A 19,635-nucleotide genomic window follows, 5' to 3' on the forward strand; every position below is an offset into this window, starting at 1 on the left:
GACCCACATAATTTGAATGTTAGTGCATTTAATGGCCCCAGAGGTCTCTGAGACTGTCCTCAATTCTTTTCATTCTTTTTTCTGCTCTGCAGTAGTCATTTCCACTCTTTTATCTTCCAAGTCACTTATCTGTTCTTCTGCCACAGTTATTCTGCTATTGATTGCTTCTAGAGAATTTTTAAATTCATTTATTGTGTTTTTCATCACTGCTTGTTTGCTCTTCAGTTTTTTTAGGTCCTTGTTAAATGTTTCTTGTATTTTCTCCATTTTATTTCCAAGATTTTGGATCATCTTTACTATCATTACTCTGGATTCTTTTTCAGGTAGACTGCCTATTTCCTCTTCATTTGTATGGTCTGTGGGTTTTTACTTTGCTCCTTCACCTGCTGCGTATTTCCCTGTCTCCTCATTTTGCTTAAGTTGCTGTGTTTGGGGTATCCTTTTCTCAGGCTGCAGGTTCGTAGTTCCCATTGTTTTTGGTGTCTGCCCCCAGTGGGTAAGTTTGGTTCTGTGGGTTGTATAGGCTTCCTCATGGAGGGGACAGGTGCCTGTGTTTTGGTGGATGAGCCTGGACCTCTTCTTTCTGGGGGGCAGAACTGTGTCCGGTGGTGTGTTTGGGGTGTCTGTGAACTTATTATGATCTTAGGCAGGCTCTCTGCTAATGGGTGGGATTGTGTTCCTGTCTTGCTAGTTGTTTGGCATGGGGTGTCCAGCACTGGAGCTTGCTGGTCGTTGAGTGGAGCAGGGTCTTCATCTTGAGACAGAGATCTCAGGGAGAGCTCTCACCGATTGATATTACTTGGGGCTGGGAGGTCTCTGGTGGTCTGATGTCCTGAACTTGGCTCTCCCACCTCAGAAGCTCAGGCCTGACACCCAGCCGGAGCACCCAGACCCTGTCAGCCACATGGCTCAGAAGAAAAGGGAGAAAAAATAGAATGAAAGAAAAAACAATAATAAAAGAAAAGAAAAGAAAGTTATTAAGATTAAAAAAATTATTAAAGTAAAACAATTAAAAAGTAATGAAAGAAAAAAGAAGAGAGCAGCCAAAGCAATAAACAAATCCACCAATGATAACAAGCGCTAAAAACTATACTAAGATAAACATAAAAATCAGAAAGTAGTCAGTTGCATAAAGCAAACCCCAAGTCCACACTTGCTCCCAAAATCCACTGCCTCAATTTTGGGATGATTTGTTGTCTATTCATGTATTCCACAGATGGAGGGTACATCAAGTTGATTGTGGAGATTTAATCTGCTGCTCCTGAGGCTGCACGGAGATATTTCCCTTTCTCTTCTTTGTTCACACAGCTCCTGGGGTTCACCTTTGGATTTGGCCCCATCTCTGCATGTAGGTCGCCCTCTGGCATCTGTTCTTTGCCCAGACAGAAGGAGGTTAAAGGAGCAGGTGATTGGGGGCTCTGGCTCACTCAGGCCAGGGGGAGTGATGGGTACGGAATGCAGGGCAAGCCAGTGGCGGCAGAGGCCAGTGTGACGTTGCAACAGCCTGAGGCATGCCGTGTGTTCTTCTGAGGAAATTCTCCCTGGATCACGGGGCACTGGCAGTGGCAGGCTGCACAGGCTCCTGGAAGGGGAGGTGTGGATAGTGACCTGTTCTTGCACACAGGATTCCTGGTGGCTGCAGCTGCACCCACAGCATTTCATGCCTGTCTCTGGTGTCTGCAGTGATAGCCGCGGTTCGCACCTGTCTCTGAAGCTTGTTTAGGCGGTTTTCTGAACTTCCTCTCCTCGTGCACCCTGAAACAATGGTCTCTTGACTCTTAGGCAGTTCCAGACTTTTTCCCGGACTCCCTCCTGTTTAGCTGTGGTGCACTAGCCTCCTTCAGGCTGTGTTCACGCAGCCAACCCCAGTCCTCTCCCTGGAATCTGACCTCCGAAGCTGGAGCCTCAGCTCCCAGCCCCCACCAGTCCCAGCGGGTGAGCAGACAAGCTTCTCAGGCTGGTGAGTGCTGGTCGGCACTGATCCTCTGTGCGGGAATCTCTCCGCTGTGCCCTCTGCACCCTGTTGCTGCACTCTCCTCCGTGGCTCCGAAGCTTCCCCCTCACCCACCCCCGTCTCTGCCAGTGAAGGGCCTTCCTACTGTGTGGAAACTTTTCCTCCTTCACAGCTCCCTCCCAGAAGTACAGGTCCCATCCCTATTCTTTTGTCTCTGTTTTTTCTTTTGCCCTACCCAGGTATGTGGGGAGTTTCTTGCCTTTTGCGGAGTCTGAGGTCTTCTGCCAGCGTTCAGTAGGTGTTCTGTAGGAGTTGTTTCACATGTAGATGTATTTTTGATGTATGTGTGGGGAGGAAGGTGATCTCCATGTCTTAATCCTTCGCCATCTTGAATATCCTCTGCACACTTTCCTTTTATTCTAAGCACCCCACTGATTTTTTCACTTTTACAGATAAAGAGAAAGACAAAACTAATGAGATGGCTTATAAATCCTACCCCTTTCAGTAACTTGAAGTTTAATCCCATCAGTTTTACTGCCACTTAGTAAATTAAGAGATCATAAATGGGAAATCAAATAATGCTGCTTTTAATTCCCCAGTTATATAAATAACAACTCTAAATGAAATCAAATTTTAACTACATAGCTTCTTACAGTGACCTAAGTTGGACAGATAAATGGAGATTTTCATCATAAAAACTGCAGTGAATATAAATGTCAAAGTATCCAGTGAACCATTTAAAATTTCATCTTGGCCACCAGTTCAATCTAGGAAGTAGGGTACACCTAGGGTAGGGAAAATCCTCTAACAGTCCACGATTTGCTGAAGAACTTAAACCTCAAATCCCACAGAAACTTTTCCTACAGTCAGAATAGCTGATGAAATTCTGCACAAATTTCTCTGGTTGCAGTGATATTAAAAGCAGCTAAAAACATTTTTAGTAATGAAATGCAATTCAGACAGCACACTCATGCAGGCACATTTTAGGAAAACACAGCATGCAATATAGAGGACAAAAAAAAAACTGCACAAAAGTATATCAGAAGTACAAAGTTTAGAATAAGTTAGAGGAAACATGCTTTGATTTACTCTTTCATCTTCTTCTCTTCTCCTTCTCCTTGTTCTTGTTTTCCTTTTTCTCCTTTTCCTTCTTCTCTTTCTTCTCCTTCTTTTTCATATCCTTCTCCTCTTTCCTCTCACTGTGAAGACATCTGTATAAGCAGGTACAAACTACTACAACAGCAACAACTACAAGAAAACAGGAAACAAATGACATGTGACTCTGAAAATTAATCACCAAGATTCCAAACCAAGCAGAAGAAATAAACATTGGTTACATTTCTGCGGTTAGAAAATGTTATTTTCTATACATATACATTTATATTCCATCTCAACCCTTCAGTATCTAAATCCAATCCCCTGGAATCACTTAAACAGTCCACAATAAGTCAGAGTCTTTGCTTAATTTAGAAAATTACCCAAAGTATATTTGGGAAATAGACTCATATGACTAATAATTTTGAAAAAAACGTGCATCATTTAGGGTTTGTTACTAAGTGGACATGTAGAATATAAAAGAATATACAATCACCAACACAAGGTAGTATATCACAGAAAAGGTCAGGTTTTTTTAGACTGTTCTACTCAATTTCAACCTATAAAAACTACAGCAACTGAAAAGTCATTGAAAAAATAATGTGCATCTCATCTTCATATTACATTTTCATTTAAGTGGTATCGAAGTTTGAGATACTTACTTGCAGTAAGAATAATCAGAGCAATGATTCCTGTATCTGAGAAAAAATGAAAACAGTTTTGAAGATATTAAGCATCTATGGGTCCTAGATAGCAGCTGTATTTTAATTTTGATCAGATCATCTAAAAACTACAGCAAAAATGTTTATCAATCTAGTTTTAGCATGTCTGCTACTGCATCCAAGTCATTTTGATCACAGAACCCTTTTAAACAGATTCCAGGTACAGGATCCACCTTGTGAAACTCTTAACAGGAGCCTCATTTTTCATTGTTTTGTGCTTTAGCTACCGCACCAGGTTATTTTGTATAGGTTACTAGTACTGTTAGAATTTACTAGATTAGAGAAAATTATCTACATGTGTCTATATATATCACCACTTACATTTGTTATGGTACCTGCACTAATAAAATAACTATAAATGTCAACTATTACTAATTATTTGTGACACATTGTTTTTTCCCTACCTACAAATGATTGGAACATGATATTTCCATGTAGAACTCTAAGGCCTCATAGTACAGGGTTATTAATAACAAAATAATACCTAAATCCTCAAAGTCATCAAGTGATAGTATTTCATTGCTGGGATTGGGATATCCTAGGAAAAAAAATGGAAATAGGTAAAATGAAAGACTAAATAAATCTTAAAGATCTATAAATTCATTGGTTTTGGTCTTGTGCCTTTTTATAATTCATAATTATAATTTAATTTTCCTTATAAATTATATTAATGTTTCCTAAAAGTTGCATCATAAAATATTATAAATTTATATCCAATGCCATCAACATTCTTCTTCCTGTCCACTGATATTCCTTGCAACTAATTCTGTGGTATAGCAAGCAAACTTATCATTAGTGTATTCCAAAAAATTAGGCTTGAATTCAATATGATTCTACTTAAAAGATAGAGGAGGGCTTAAAAATGATTTAGAAGTTGCTCTGGAGTAGAAAGACTCTTCAATATTATACAGGCCATTTATAAAATACTCATGGTTAACATCATACTCAATGTTGAAATACTAAAACTTTTTTCCCTTAAGATCAGGAACAACACAGAATTCCTGCATTTGCCACTTCAATTCAATGTAACATTGGAAGTTTGGGTCAGAACCATTACGTAAAAAAGAAGTTAAAAATATCCAGATGGGAAGGAAGAAATAAAATGATCTCTCTTTATAGATGACATGATTTTTTATATAGAAAGCTCTATAAAGATCACACATGTACACACAAACACATACACAACTGTTAGAACTAATACATAAATTCAGCAAAGTTGAAGATACAAAATGAACCCACAAAAATCAGTTGTGTTTCTATACACTAACAATGAACAATCCAAAAATGAAATTAAGCAAACAATTCCATTTACAATAGCATTAAAAAGAATAAAATACTCAAATAAACTTAACCAAGGAGATGAAAGACTTGTACATTGAAAACTATAAAAATTGCTGAAAGAAAGTGAAGAAGACATAAATAAACAGAAAGACATCCTGTGGTCATGGACAGGAAGACTTAATATTGTTAAGATGTTAATACTACACAAAACAATTTACAGATTAAATGTACTCTCTATCACCATCTTGAAAATGTATTTTGCAGGAAAAGAAAAATACAACCTATAATTTATATGGAATCTCAAGGGACTAGCAACAGCCAAGACAATCTTGAAAAAGAAGAGCAATGTTGAAAGGGCTCATACTTCCTGATTTCAAAACTTACTAAAAAGCTACAATAATAAAACAGAATCGTACTGGCATAGAGACAGACATACAGACCAATGGTATAGAATATAGGGCCCAGAAACAAACCCTTGCTTATATGGTCAAATGATTGTTCACAAGGGTGCTAAGAGCATTCAATGGGGAAAGGGCAGTCTTTTCAACAAGTGATTTTTGGAAAACTGGATATCCATATGCAAAGAATGAAATTTGACACTTATCTTACATCATATACAAAAATTAATTCAAGGGGCTTCCCTGGTGGCGCAGTGGTTGAGAGTCTGCCTGCCGATGCAGGGGACACGGGTTCGTGCCCCGGTCCGGGAGGATCCCACATGCCGCGGAGAGGCTGGACCCGTGAGCCATGGCCGCTGAGCCTGCACGGGCCGGAGCCTGTGCTCCGCAATGGGAGAGGCCACAACAGTGAGAGGCCCGCGTACAGCAAAAAAAAAAAAAAAAAATTAATTCAAAATGAATCAAAAACAAAAGACTTAAAACTATAAAACTCTTAGAAGAAAACATAGAGGACAAATTTCATGATGTTGAACTGGCAATGACTTTTTAGATGTGACACCAAAAGCATAGGCAACAAAAGAAAAAATAGATATTTTGGACTACATCAAAATTAAAAACTTTTGTGCATCAAAGGACACTATCAACAGAGTAAAAATCAACTCACAGAATGGGCAGAAACATCTGTAAATCATACATCTGATAAGGGATTGATATCCGAAATATATTACGAATTCCTAAAACTCAATAACAACAACAAAAAGCCATTTTACAAATGGGCAAGGGACTTGAATAGACATTTCTCCAAAGAAGATATGCAAATGGTCAAGAAGCACATGAAAAGCTGCTCACCATATCACTAATCGTTAGGTGAATAAAAGCCACAATGAGATACTACTTCACACCTATTAACTAACATAGATTATGATGGTTATTATATAAAAAACAGAAATTAACATGTGTTGGCAAAGATTTTGAGAAATTAGAAACTTTGTACATCACTTGTGGGAATGAAAATGGTGCAGCCACTTAAAAACTTTTTAAAAATGGAAGACACTATGGATGTTCCTCCAAAAATTAAACAAGAATTAATATATAACACAACAATTCCACTCCCAGGTATATACCCCCAAAAAATTTTCAAAAGAGAGACTCAAACAGATACTTGAATGCCAATATTCTGAAAAGCATTGTTTAGAATGTCAAAAGGTGAAAACAACCCAGTATCTATCAACAGATGAATGAATAAATAAAATGTGGTATATACAAACACTGGAATATTTTCAGCCATAAAAAGGAATAAAGTTCTGATACAAGGTGGATGAACTTTGAAGACATTATGCTAAGTGGACTAATCCAGACACAAAGGGACACATGTAAAGTACCACTTAAATGAGTTATCTAGGTAAGTTAAATTCAGAGACAGAAAGTAGAAAGAGGTTATTGAATGTGGGAGGAGGGAGAAAGGAGCATTACTGCTTAATGGGTATAAAGTTTTTAGTTTGAGATGATGAAAAAGTTTTAGAGATAGATAGTAGTGATGGTTGCACAACAATGTGAATGTATATAATGCTATTGAATTGGATGAAATGGTAAGAAAAATTAAATAAATGTTGATCTGAAAAAATTACAGTAAGCGTTCTGCCAGACATTAAAACATATTATAGTACTAGAATGAAAAACAACAACAACTGGGTGTTGGCACAGATATGGACAGAGTTCAAGGGAACAGATAGAAGACAAAAACACCTATGGATTTAATGGATGATAAAAAGTGGCACCTCAAAACACTTGGAGAGAAGACAAGTTATTCAACAAATGGTGCTACTTTGCCATTGGATAGGGGTGGGTGGAGTGAAGAGGTACCCAATCTCATTCCACATACCATAATGAATTTCAGATGTACCAAAGATTTAAATCCAAAGAATGCAATTAGGATGCATGGTTGAAATGTTTATATAATTTCAGCTTGAGGAAGTCCTAGAACTTTTATAAGAAAGACACAACACTCACAGCCATTAGGGAAAAGATCGATATATCCAGCTACCTATTAATGTAAAAGTTTTGCACATATAAATGACCACCATAAGGAGAAGAGTTAAATAAAATATGATGGCATATATTAAAGTCATCATTTAAAAGGATGAGAATAAATCAAAATACAATCCCAATATAAGACATTAAGTGGAAAAATGCTAGTTTCAAAAAAATATGAATGGTATGTTGCCATTTTTGTTTAAGAAAATAAACACCAAATTAAATGTATAGCTACATATATAAGGATTTTGATGTACAGAAATAGATACAAAGACACCCTAACAGTGATTAACTAAGGTAATAGGCTAGGAAGGGAGAACTAATCTTTTACTCTGTATACTTCTGTAATGTTTGAAAATTTACCAAAATATATTCATGTATAAAAATATACTCAGGTAACAAAAAGTTATAAAAAGCAACCCATATCTAATAGTACAGTATAAAATCCTAAAAGAAAACTGACTAGTGAAAATAAAGCAAAAAACTAAACTAAACTAAAATAAAATAAAATAAAAAAAACAACCCTAGGAAAAAAGTTCACTTCACATTAAAAGGGCTTTAATTTATAGTAAGTTCAAATCAACAAAAAAAAAGTTTTAGAAACCTAATAGAAAAATGAACAAAGAACATGAATAAATAAATGTAGACAGAAAAAGTTAAGCCTCACTGATAATTAAAGAAATGCAAATTAAAATAAGACATGATTTTACACCCATCACTTTATAAATTTCTTAACTATAAGTAGGATAAAGAGTTACTGAACCTGGATATTTTGCAAGTGGAGTCTTGGTTGGATGAGTAGGCTTGTAACCTGGAAAAATAAATTTGACTCAATTCACCATCCTTGTCAACACAAAATTATGAATTTAATTTTGGTTTTTAATTTTTTTTAAGATTATTTCTCAAAATAAATAATACACATACACTCAGAACTTTGCAATTCTACTCCTGGGTTTAACCTAAATATATATTTGTACAAGTGCATAAGGATGTGTATATAAAATGTTCACTACAACTTTGTATTTTATAATGAAAATCCTAGTAGTTAACTAATTATAAATCATAAAATTTATGTATTCTTTTAAAAGATCCAAGTAGTATATTCCATAATTTTTTTCTTTTTCACTAAGGATTTCTTGGACATTTTTTCATATTAGCACATTTAGATCTGACTTAACACCATTATATGTTGCTACTGATCCTTTTGGTATAGTCTTTCTCTAACTGATGATAAAAAATGATTGACAATCCCATAAGGAGAGTTGACTTTTGATTTTAAAAAAAGATCACTGTAGCTTCTTCTCTTCATAGGCTTTTTCTCACAAACAATTCATATCTTCTTCAAACACTAAACTGTATCAGTGTTTTATAAGTCCTTATGAAATGTTTATGGTCAACTTTCAAAAGAGCATATCAACAAATATAGTATACCACAGTGTATAGGCCCACTAGGACATGGATGGGTCAATGAATATAAATTTCGTATGCAATCTTTATATATCATCCACCAAAAAAACATCTCTTTTCCCACAAAACTTCACAGCACTCACCAAGGTACTGAAGGAGGTTACTGGGTACCAGGTTTACAGGAATTATATAAGGTGTTCTAATTACCATGTTAACATGAATAATCCCCCTCAATCCTTCAAAATATCAGGGCAATAGGAAACAAATTAGATGCCAGTAACTGACATTAGTTTGAGTCATTAGACAACAGGAAACTAGAACCCATAGAAATGATGTTACTTGAGTGAGCAGAGCCACACTAGGACCCTGAATGCAGTCTGCCCAGGTTAATGCTCTTCCCTCTCTTCCTCTTGTCTCTTGCTTCTGCTGCAACTAAAAGGAAGAAGCCAGAGAAAGCAGCCCTGAAATCAGGAATATAATTCCTTCTACCATATCAAAATAGTCTCTCAAGTCTTAAGCAGAGCAGCTAATTAGTAGTCCCTGCCAGAAATCCTCCATTTCATTTCAATAAGTAAGGACTTCTCCTGCCTTTCTGTTGTTATGAAATTTACTTTCTGTTGTCAAATAAAAATGCCCAGTAAAGATACAAATGATATTTGTATGAGGTGGGGAGTGGTAGAAATACTGGTCTTATTCTGGTGACAACAGAAATTTCCCAGTATAAAAAGAACAAAACTGGTTGCAGTCTGGAAAATGAAACATAGTCCTGGACCTGGAAGATACCCTGTGAAGGTGATGCTGTAAGTCATACAAGCTACCTAAGAGCTTTCTAGATGCCAGGCACTGTGCTAAGTGCTTTAAATGGATCCCATTTTGACTTTGTTATCACCCAGTGAGGAAGGCATTAAATCATTTTACATGTAAGTAAATATATTTAAAGTTTACGTAACTTGTCCAAGTTCACACATCTGTTGATATCTGTGGACTATGGCAAATACTTTTAGAATCACTAAGCATAACAACTAAAATGGCTGTAAATATATTCTTCCTCTTTTCATTACTAAAAATGATGAATGCGTGTAAATCACATGAATTTAAAGGATTTTTTTGTAAAATATAAGCAGGAAGTTACTTAATCTGAATGGCTCAAAATTGGGAGTTTTGTATTGAGAGGAATCAGCACTGAAGAACAAACCACATGGGATTACTACTTTCATATCATTTATATGAATTATGGCTCTCATTCTTGACTTATATAGGTAAAAATTCCCATGCTTTGATTTACTCTGAAAAATCATTCCCATCTATTTTTATACATAAAAATACCAAACAAGAGACATTAATATACCTGTGTTCTTTGCTAACAGAATGTGCTAAGACTCTATAAAAACATACAAAATCACAACAGCAGAATTCTATGTAAGTTCTGTCATACATCTCTCATGGAAATGGATACAAGACAGAGTTAAATACAAAGATTTATTTTTTCAATTATTCTTGTCAATGTCAAAGAAATAAAAACTAAAAGACAAAATTTAAAAAAAGGAAAGAGACAACATTTGTACCTTTAATACACTTTGGCATCTCAGGCTCCCAAGTATTATTACCACCACAGAACACTAGGTTGCTGCCATTAAGGTAAAAACCCTGGAGGCATTCAAATATCACCACTGCTTGGTAGGAAAATTTTTTTCTACTTCCTGATACGATTATTCCATGTTTGAGTACTGGACGGTCACATTTGACCACTGAAAATTGGAGAAATTCCAGAATTAATAAAAAGCTGCTTTCACACAGGACCAGAAAAACTAGTGCAAAGTAGTAATTTCCAGTGGGAAGAAAAAGCCAAGGAATGAAAGGCAAGATGTTAATTGAAAACAAAAAAAGACTTTATTTGTGCATCTGAATTTCAGGCAAATGGATTTAGAGAAACTTAATAACGTTTTTTCACCTAGAACAGACTGTCATTATACTTTATTGGCTTTCCTACATTTTTTTCCATTAATGACAAGTCTTGAGAAAGTGTGACTACCAGGTACAAATTCAGGGCAAGTTCAAAACTTTTGATACTTTTGATACTCTTTAGCTCTAGGATTTTTTCTAAGGTCATGCTGACACTAATTACAGTACCCTGCTCTTTTAGAAAGGTAGCAAAGACTTTTTTGAGAAGGTAATATTTGAGTTCGATTTTAAAAGTTGAAAAGAAGCTAGCCAGGCAAAATGCTCAGCCCTCACACCAGTGTACTCTGGTGTTTCCCATTCTACTCTACTTCTCCAAAGTAAAATACAGGTCGTGACCCTCTAGATTGACTTCAATATCTGTGAATGTGTTTTGCAGAATTCGGAAAAAAAAAAAACACTGAAAAACACTGGGCTGAGCAGAGAGTTCAAGAGGATATCTTATGAGATTAAATCTGAGCAATAGATAAGGGCCAGATAATATACAGACTTTTAAACCAGAATAGTGTTCTTCCTCCTTTCCTGTGGATCTGAATTTCCATCAAATATCACATCATTTCTGTTCAGCCAGGAGAACTTCTTTATCAATTCTTGTGTTCAGGTTGGCTGATGACAAATTCCCCAAACTTTTGTTTATCTGAAACTGTTTTTTATTTATTTCACCTTCAGTTTTGGAAGATTTCTCCTTGACAGTGAATTCTAGGTTAAGTGTTTTATTTTTCTTTCAGCACATTATCAGAGATTATTGTCTTCCCATCTCCACAGTTCCTTAAGAGACATCAGCTGTCATTCTTAACGTGGGTAACGGGGAGATGGGGGTGGGTGGGTGTGTCCTCAATATAATACCTTTTTTCCCTGGCTCCCTTTTCTTTTATTTTTTGTTTTCAGTAGTTTTAACATGATGTATTTAGTTTGGTGGAGGTTTCTTGGTAAAATTAAAGTTTTTACTTATCCTGCTAGGGTCACTGAATTTCTTGTACCTGTAGGGTTATTGTTTTGGATCAAATTTGAAATATTTTGGCCCGTGTTTATTCAAATAATTTTCTGTATTCCTCTCCCTCCTCTCTGAAACTTCAATTACATGTATATTTGACTGCTTGCATTGCCACATTTTTTATTTTAATTTCAGCCATTCTAATAGTTGGTTAGTGGTATCTCATTGTGATTTTAAATTACATTCCTGTAATTACTAATGATATTGAGCAACTTTTCATGTACTTTTTGCCATCTACATATCACATTTGGTGAAATATGTCTATTACTAATTTTTGCTCATTTAAAAAAACTGTTTTCTTATTATTGTGTTTTGAGGGTTCTTCCTATATAATAGATACAAGCAAATTATTAGATACGTACTTTGAAAATATTTTCTCCCCATCTATTGCTTTTTGTTGTTGTTCTCTTAATAATATCTTCTGCAGTCCAGAAATTTTGAGTTTGGAGTATCCAATTTATTATTTTTTTCTTTAAAGCATCATGCTTTATGGGTTGTATTAGAGAAATCTTTGGCTAGGTCACAAATATTTTCTGTGTTTTCTTGTAAAAGTGTTGTAGTTGTAGGTTTCATATGTATGTCTATGCTTCATTTTGAATAAATGTTTCCATATGGTGCTAACATGGGCTGAGGTTCTTTTTTTTTTTTATAGCATATGGGTGTTCAATTGTGCTGGTACCATTTGTTGAAAAAATTGTTCCCCACTGAATTGTCTGTATACCTGTGAAAATCAACTGGACATATTTACAAGGGTCTGATCCTGGACTCACTATTTTGTTTATTGCTCTATATATCTATCCTTTCACCAATACCAACTGTCTTACTTATATGCCTTATAGTATGCTTTATACTAAGTCTTGACAGCAGGTAGAGTACATCCTCCAGTTCATTTTCAAAAACTGTTTAACTATTCTAGCTCTTTTGTCTTTCCATATAAATTTCAGAATCAGTTTGTCAATTTATACAAAAAGGTTTACTGGGTTTTCTATTGGGATTATGTTGAATTTATAGATCAATTATAATGAATTTACACCTTTGTTATTTTGAGTCTTCCATTTCATGGCCAATGTATATCCCTTTATTTATTAAGGTCTTTAATTTCCTTTATTAGTGTTTAGTGGTTTATACCATCTAAATCTTTCATATATGTTAGTTAGATTTATATGCAAGCATTTTGTGTTTTGGATTTGCAAATAGTTGTTGTAAATAAAACTTTCAGTAATGATTTATTGCTAGTATGTAGACATACGATTGATTTCTGTATGTTGATCTTATATTTTGCAACCTTGCTAAAACATCAGTCTTTGGAATTTTCTACATAGACAATCATGTTATAAATGAATACAAACTATTTTATTTCTTTCATTCCAATGTATGTATGCTTATTTCTTTCTCTTGCCTTATTGCAGTGAGTGAGACCTCCAGTGCAATGCTGAATAGAGTAATGAATGTAGACATACTTCCTTTCTTCCTACCTTGGGGGGAAAGAAAATAGGTTTTTACTATTAAGCATAATGTTAGTTGTGCGATTTTCGTATGTACCTTTTATCAGGTTGATATAGTTAGTTCCATTCTGTTCCTAGTTTGCTAAGTTTTACCATAAAAAGATGATGAATTCTGTCAATTGCTTTTTTTTGCATCTATTAAGATGATCATATATTTTTTCATTATAGTCTTTTGACATGGTAAATAACACTGATTAATTTTAAAATCTGAACCAATCTTGCATTTATGGAATAAATCTTACTTGGCTATAATGTATTCTTATTTTTATATATAGCAGGATTTTTTTTCTTTTTTTTTTTTTAATTGGAGTAAAACTGCTTTACAATGTTGTGTTAGTTTCTGCAGTACAATGAAAAGTGACGAAATTGGGTCATTTGTAGAGATGTGGATGGACCTAGAGTCTGTTATACAGAGTGAAGTGAGCCAGAAAGAGAAAAACAAATATCGTATATTTGTTTTTGGAATATGTGGAATCTAGAAAAAATGGTACAGATGAACCTATTTGTAGGGCAGGAATAGAGACGTAGACGTATAGCAGGATTTGATTTGTTGATATTTTGTTGAAAAGTTCTATATTCAATAAGGATATTGTTTACAATTTTCTTTCAATGTTTTTGTCTGGTTTTAGTAACAAGTAATGTCCCCATGAAGTGAGTTGAGAAGCATTTCCTCCTCTTATATTTCTTGAACGGTTTGTGTAGAGGTGCTATTATTTATATCTGCAATGTGTGGTAGAATTAATTCCCCAAGGAGGCCATCTGGGCCTCAGTTCTCACTGTGGGAAGGTTTTTAACTACAAATTATATCTCCTTAATAGGTATAAGACTATTTAGGTTACCTATATATTCATGTGAAGATATTTCGGTATTTTTTGTCTTTCAAGGAATTTGTCAATTTTATTTCAGTTGTCAAATTTATAGGCATAAAGATGTAATATTACAACTATCATCATTGTAATATTTTTTAATATCCATTTAAATGTCTGAAGAATAGTGTTGTCCTCTTTTTCATTCTTTTAAAAAAATTATTTAATTTAATTTATTTATTTTGCAGTACGCGGGCGTCTCGCTGTTGTGGAGCACAGGCTCCGGATGCGCAGGCCCAGCGGCCATGACTCACGGTCCCAGCCACTCCGCTGCATGTGGGATCCTCCCGGACCGGGGCACGAACCTGTGTCCCCTGCATCGGCAGGCGGACTCTCAACCACTGTGCCACCAGGGAAGCCCCGAAAAATTTATTTTTTTAATACAACTTTTTTTTTTTAAAGGAGATGGTGGGGGTAGGAGTTTATTAATTAATTAATTTATTTTTGCTGTGTTGGGTCTTCGTTTCTGTGCAAGGACTTTCTCTAGTTGTGGCAAGCGGGGGCCACTCTTCATCGCGGTGTGCGGAGGCCTCTCACTATCACGGCCTCTCTTGTTGCGGAGCACAGCCTCCAGATGCACAGGCTCAGTAGTTGTGGCTCACAGGCCTACTTGCTCCGCGGCATGTGGGATCCTCCCAGACCAGGGCTCGAACCCGTGTCCCCTGCATTAGCAGGAAGATTCTCAACCACTGCGCCACCAGAGAAGCCCCTGATACAACTTTTAAAGGTTACATTCTATTTACAGTTATTACAAAATATTGGCTATATTCCTCGTGTTGTGCAATACATCCTTGTAGCCTATCTTATACCCAATAGTTTGTACCTTCCACGCCCACACTCCCATATTGCCCCTCCTCACTGGTGACCACTAGTTTGCTCTCTATATCTGTGAGTCTGCTTCTTTTTTGTTATATTTACTACTTTGTTGTATTTTTTAGATTCCACATATAAATGATATCATACAGTATTTGTCTTTCTCTGTCTGACTTATTAAATATCTTTTTCTTTCTTGTCAGCCTAGTTATAGCTTTATCTATTTTATTGATCTTCCCCAAGAACCAGGGGTTTGTTTCATTGGTTTTCTCTATTATTTTCTCTTCACAATTTCATTGATTTCTCTCTAACTTTATGATCATCTTATGTCTCCTTATTTTGAGTTTGCTCTTCTTTTTTTAGTTTTTTAAGGTGGAAGCTTAGATTGTTGATTTGAGACTTTTAGTTTTTTCTAACACAAGTATTTCATGCTATAAATTTCCCTTTAAGCAATGCTTTTGTTGTTATCACACAAATTTTGATATTTTGATGTATTGTGTTTTTCATTTTTACTCAATTCAAAACACTGTCTAACTTCCCTTGTTACTTCATCTTTGACTCATGGGTTAGTAAGGAGTGCCTTTCATAATTTTCAAGTATTTGTGAATTTTCTAGATTAGCCCTGTTTTAATGTCTATGTTTATTCCATTGTGAACAGATAATGCACTTAATGATTTCAATTCTTTGGAATGTGCTAAAAATAATCTTATTGCCTAGAATATGAGCTACCCTAGAGAATGTCCCATGTGAACTTGAAAAGAGTAAATATTATCCTGTTATTCAGTGGTTTTCTTCCAAGAATCAAATCCCCTCTAGCATCTCCTTGCTTTATGTCACTCTTTAGTGCCTTAAATATTGTTTTAAAGATATATTTTGTTCAGAGTTTATCATTCTTATCAATGAGAAGCTTAGCTTTTAAAAATTTCTCTACCATTATCTGTAGCCAGAACTCTCAGACATCTTGCAATATAAGAAAAAACTTTATTTTTGAGGCAGGATGTGTTGAGTTTTTCAGTTCTTTCAAGCAAAAATATCCTAATACACACACACACACACACACACACACACACACAATTAGTTCACACTGTGTAAATTGTAATGTCAAGAACATCTGGTGTGAGGGGTGGGAAACCTCACAACTAGAAATATTTTCTGTTCGATTTGGCCTAAATTAGATTAGAAGTCAATTTAACCGGAGAAAGAAACATATATGACTGTTTCACTTATAGGTAAAACTATTTACGAAGTGTTCCACAGTATTTACAAATGATGAAGGAAACAAATGGAAACATTATTACCTTTACACAGAGGAGCAGCACTACTCCATTTGCCAGGTCCAGAACAAATAAGCTGTCTCTCTCCAACAAGCGAATATTCATCTGATCCATTTGAAGGATTACAACTATAAGTTACTAATTCATTATATTCAAATATATTCCTGTAGCTATTGGTGTGTTTTCCATGTTTTATTTCTGGAGGTCGTCCACAAAAAATCTCTTAAAAAGGGGTAAAAAGAGAAAATAAAGGTAAAGGGAAGGTGAAGGAGTAAGACAGCATCAGAAAAGTCCTATGAACTACCTTCAGTAAGTTCTTTAACATATGATTTCTAGAAGTTAGTTGTGAATCCTTTATCCATTTAGAGGAGAGTTTCCACGAGAAAATGTGTTATCCCAAATTCAAATCATGTAGAAATAAACTTTTAAGAACCAAACTCATTTTCTTAAATACCTATATAAAGTACCTATATGAAATACCTATATTTATCTATAAGGATATGCTAAGTTTTGTTCTAATCATCATAAGAGATGGAAATTTAATGAGAAAATATGCTTGTGATTAAAAATAAAATTCACTGCTAGCTAAGAAATGCATATTTGTAATTTTAAAACATATCCATTCACTCCATCCATGGGTCACACTAATACCAAGATATGGTCTTATTTCACTGTCATCCTTGTAAGTTTATGGTGAAATTTTCCAGAATCTACAAATTGGGTGATTTTGCCACAGACTGAATCCAGACGGCTTCCTTTAAGCCAGATATTGAAGAGATTTTCAAAAATGTAAAACAATGCCACTATTCCCACTGTTGGTTTTGGAAATTTTTAATTTTTTCATAAAAATATGTTGTATATATTAACATGTATTGACTTTACTGTTCCTAAAAATGATTTAATAATTAACTATTTTAAAAACTTTTGTTTTAATTCCAATATAATGAATACCAATAGACATAACCCACATAAAGAAAAGCTCTTTGGAATCGTTGTTGATTTAACAGCATAAACAGGTCCTGAAGCCAAAAAGTTTGAAAATTCCTAATCTAAATTCTAAAGTGAGAATTTACTTACTTTCACAATGTGGTATCTTATCACTCCAATGCACATTCCCTCCAATACGGTTACAAGTTAGAATGCTTTTTCCTCTTAAGTAATAACTAAATGAAAAAAGAAAAGGTTACTGTTTCTTTAACAGCACATAATACTGAAAATTTTTATATGGTTGTTTTTCTGTACTACAGTAGTTTGAGGGAGAAGTTTCTTAAATGACATGATATAATGAAAGTGCTAACCAAATCTGCAATTTTAATCAAATAGAGCTTCTGCATGTGGACACACACTGTCCAACAGCAAAATGTCGAAATTACTATCACGCCTGTCAGTGTGGCCTCTTCACCATCTCTGGCAAATGCACCACGCATTCACTTCTATGCTTTTGCTCACACCATTCTGCTCAGCAAGGACTGAGCAGAGAGATCAGGCCCTAGAGCTTGCCTGCCTGGATTCGAGACCCAGCTCCATGAATGACTTGTTATTTAAGCTTTGGAAAGTCTCTTACTGTTCCTCTTGCTCAATTTCCTCATCTATGTAAAAGAGATAATAGTACATACATCATGGGGTTGTTTTGAGAATAAGTTAGCATCTGACACATAGTGAGTACTAGGTAAGTTTTAGTTCTTTTTAATATTCTTTAGATCAGAATATCTTTCCAGGAATAGCTTGGGAATATTACTTAATGAAATCTTCTCTGATGATTTAAATTCACAGTACTCTCTTCTTCTGGATTCTCATTGTAATGATCATAAATAATGGCATGTATTTGGCACTTCTTATTTACTATTTTGATTTAATATATTATGTTAGTATATATTGTGTTTCTAACCAGGCTACAACTTTTTTTGAGAAGAGTCTATGCTTTAAGTTTTTGGTACCTCTCAAAGTACCTAATAGGCTCTCTATATCTATGACAGGATGTTCTAATATTTTTACTTGATCAGTTTAAAAATAATCAGTGAAACTGCTTGTACAAGGTTCAAGTTGACTTTTCCATTAAGCTGTACTCATTTTCTGTATATTAGTGTTTTAGGAGAGGATTTTGGGAAGGTAGTAGAGTTGGAAGCTCTAGGAATCTGTCACCATAACTAGACAAAAACTGCAATGGCAGAATCTGTCTGATGTCACTGTTTTGGAACTCTGGAGTCTGTTGAAGGCTTGCAAGTTCTAGAGGAAAACTCAGACAGGTAAATTGCATTAATTTCAGCCCGTTTCAGCTCTTAGGAAAACAGCAGCAACTTATCCCTACCCTCAGCAGTGTGGCAGGCAACTGTGCGTGTGCTCCTGAAGCAGCTTACACACAGGTTACAGGAGGTACAATAGCCAAAAAGACTGTCTTCCAAGTACCAAGGATCTGTACTCTGATTGCTGACTGCTATTTCTGATCACAGAAAGTGGTGGCAGCCATTGTTGTCACACCTCGCCGACTCTTGCAAGCCCTTTCCTTGTTGGTTGAAGTGACTTACATGGGATTTAAAGATCCAACAACATTTGCTTCCACCTTCATTTTTCATGTTTCCACTCTCAGAAGCCAGGCACTAAAGACTAGGACATTCAAAAACAACTGCATATGTGGGGAAATTTAGAAAGTGAGTGTGCATGTTCAGGGAAAAAACACAGAAACAGCCTGAGAAGGCCTTCAGTTTACATCTCAGGTGATCCCTGCCACAGAAACATGATACAAAAATCAATAAACAAAAACAATAACAAAAACTGCAATGTCTAGGGAAAGGGGAGAATCTGATTTCCAGGGTGACCACATTATTAGATTCCAATGTCCAATATTCCACAAAAATTCACCAGACATACAAAGAAACAGGAAAGTGTGGTCCATTCAGAATAAAAAAACAAATGAACAGAAACTGTTCCTGAAAAATATCTGATGATAGATATATTAGATAAAGACATCAAAATATCTTAAAGATGCTCAAAGAACTAAAGAAAGACTTGGAGAAAGTCAAGAAAATGATGTGTGAACAAAATGGAAGTATCATAAGGAGTTAGAAAACCTAAAAAGGAACCAAAAAGAAATTGTGGAGCTTAAAAGTACAATACCTGGTATTAAAAATTCAATAGAGGGATTAAAGGCAAATTTGAGCTGCAGAAGGATCAGTGAACATGAATATAGAATGGTGGAAGTTACTGAGTCTGAGGAACAGAAAGGAAAAAGAGTGAAGAAAAGTGAGCAGAGCCTAAAGGACCTGTGTGATATCATCAAGTGGATCAACCTACACAGCGTGGGAGTCTCAGAGGGAGAAGAGAGATAGAAAGGGG

At 35.3% G+C, this 19,635-nt stretch overlaps 1 protein-coding gene across 2 annotated transcripts in view; it reads right to left on the reverse strand.

Moving 5' to 3' along the window:
• The window catches only part of LOC132413508 (membrane cofactor protein-like), a 54,808-nt gene that overhangs the window by 21,013 nt on the left and 14,160 nt on the right, over positions 1–19,635 (reverse strand). The window contains exons 4-10 of one of the 2 annotated variants that reach the window (XM_059995517.1): positions 17,380–17,465; positions 16,327–16,524; positions 10,457–10,639; positions 8,248–8,295; positions 4,256–4,309; positions 3,712–3,747; positions 3,044–3,202 (exon numbers count right to left, since the gene is read on the reverse strand). In XM_059995517.1, coding sequence (XP_059851500.1) covers positions 3,048–3,202; positions 3,712–3,747; positions 4,256–4,309; positions 8,248–8,295; positions 10,457–10,639; positions 16,327–16,524; positions 17,380–17,465 — 760 coding nt within the window. In that variant the 3' untranslated portion in view covers positions 3,044–3,047. The remainder of the gene's footprint in view (positions 1–3,043; positions 3,203–3,711; positions 3,748–4,255; positions 4,310–8,247; positions 8,296–10,456; positions 10,640–16,326; positions 16,525–17,379; positions 17,466–19,635) is intronic. The other variant, XM_059995525.1, reaches the window with a different exon arrangement.

Source organism: Delphinus delphis, chromosome 1 (genome assembly GCF_949987515.2).
Source record: "Delphinus delphis chromosome 1, mDelDel1.2, whole genome shotgun sequence".
Lineage (NCBI taxonomy): Eukaryota > Metazoa > Chordata > Mammalia > Artiodactyla > Delphinidae > Delphinus > Delphinus delphis.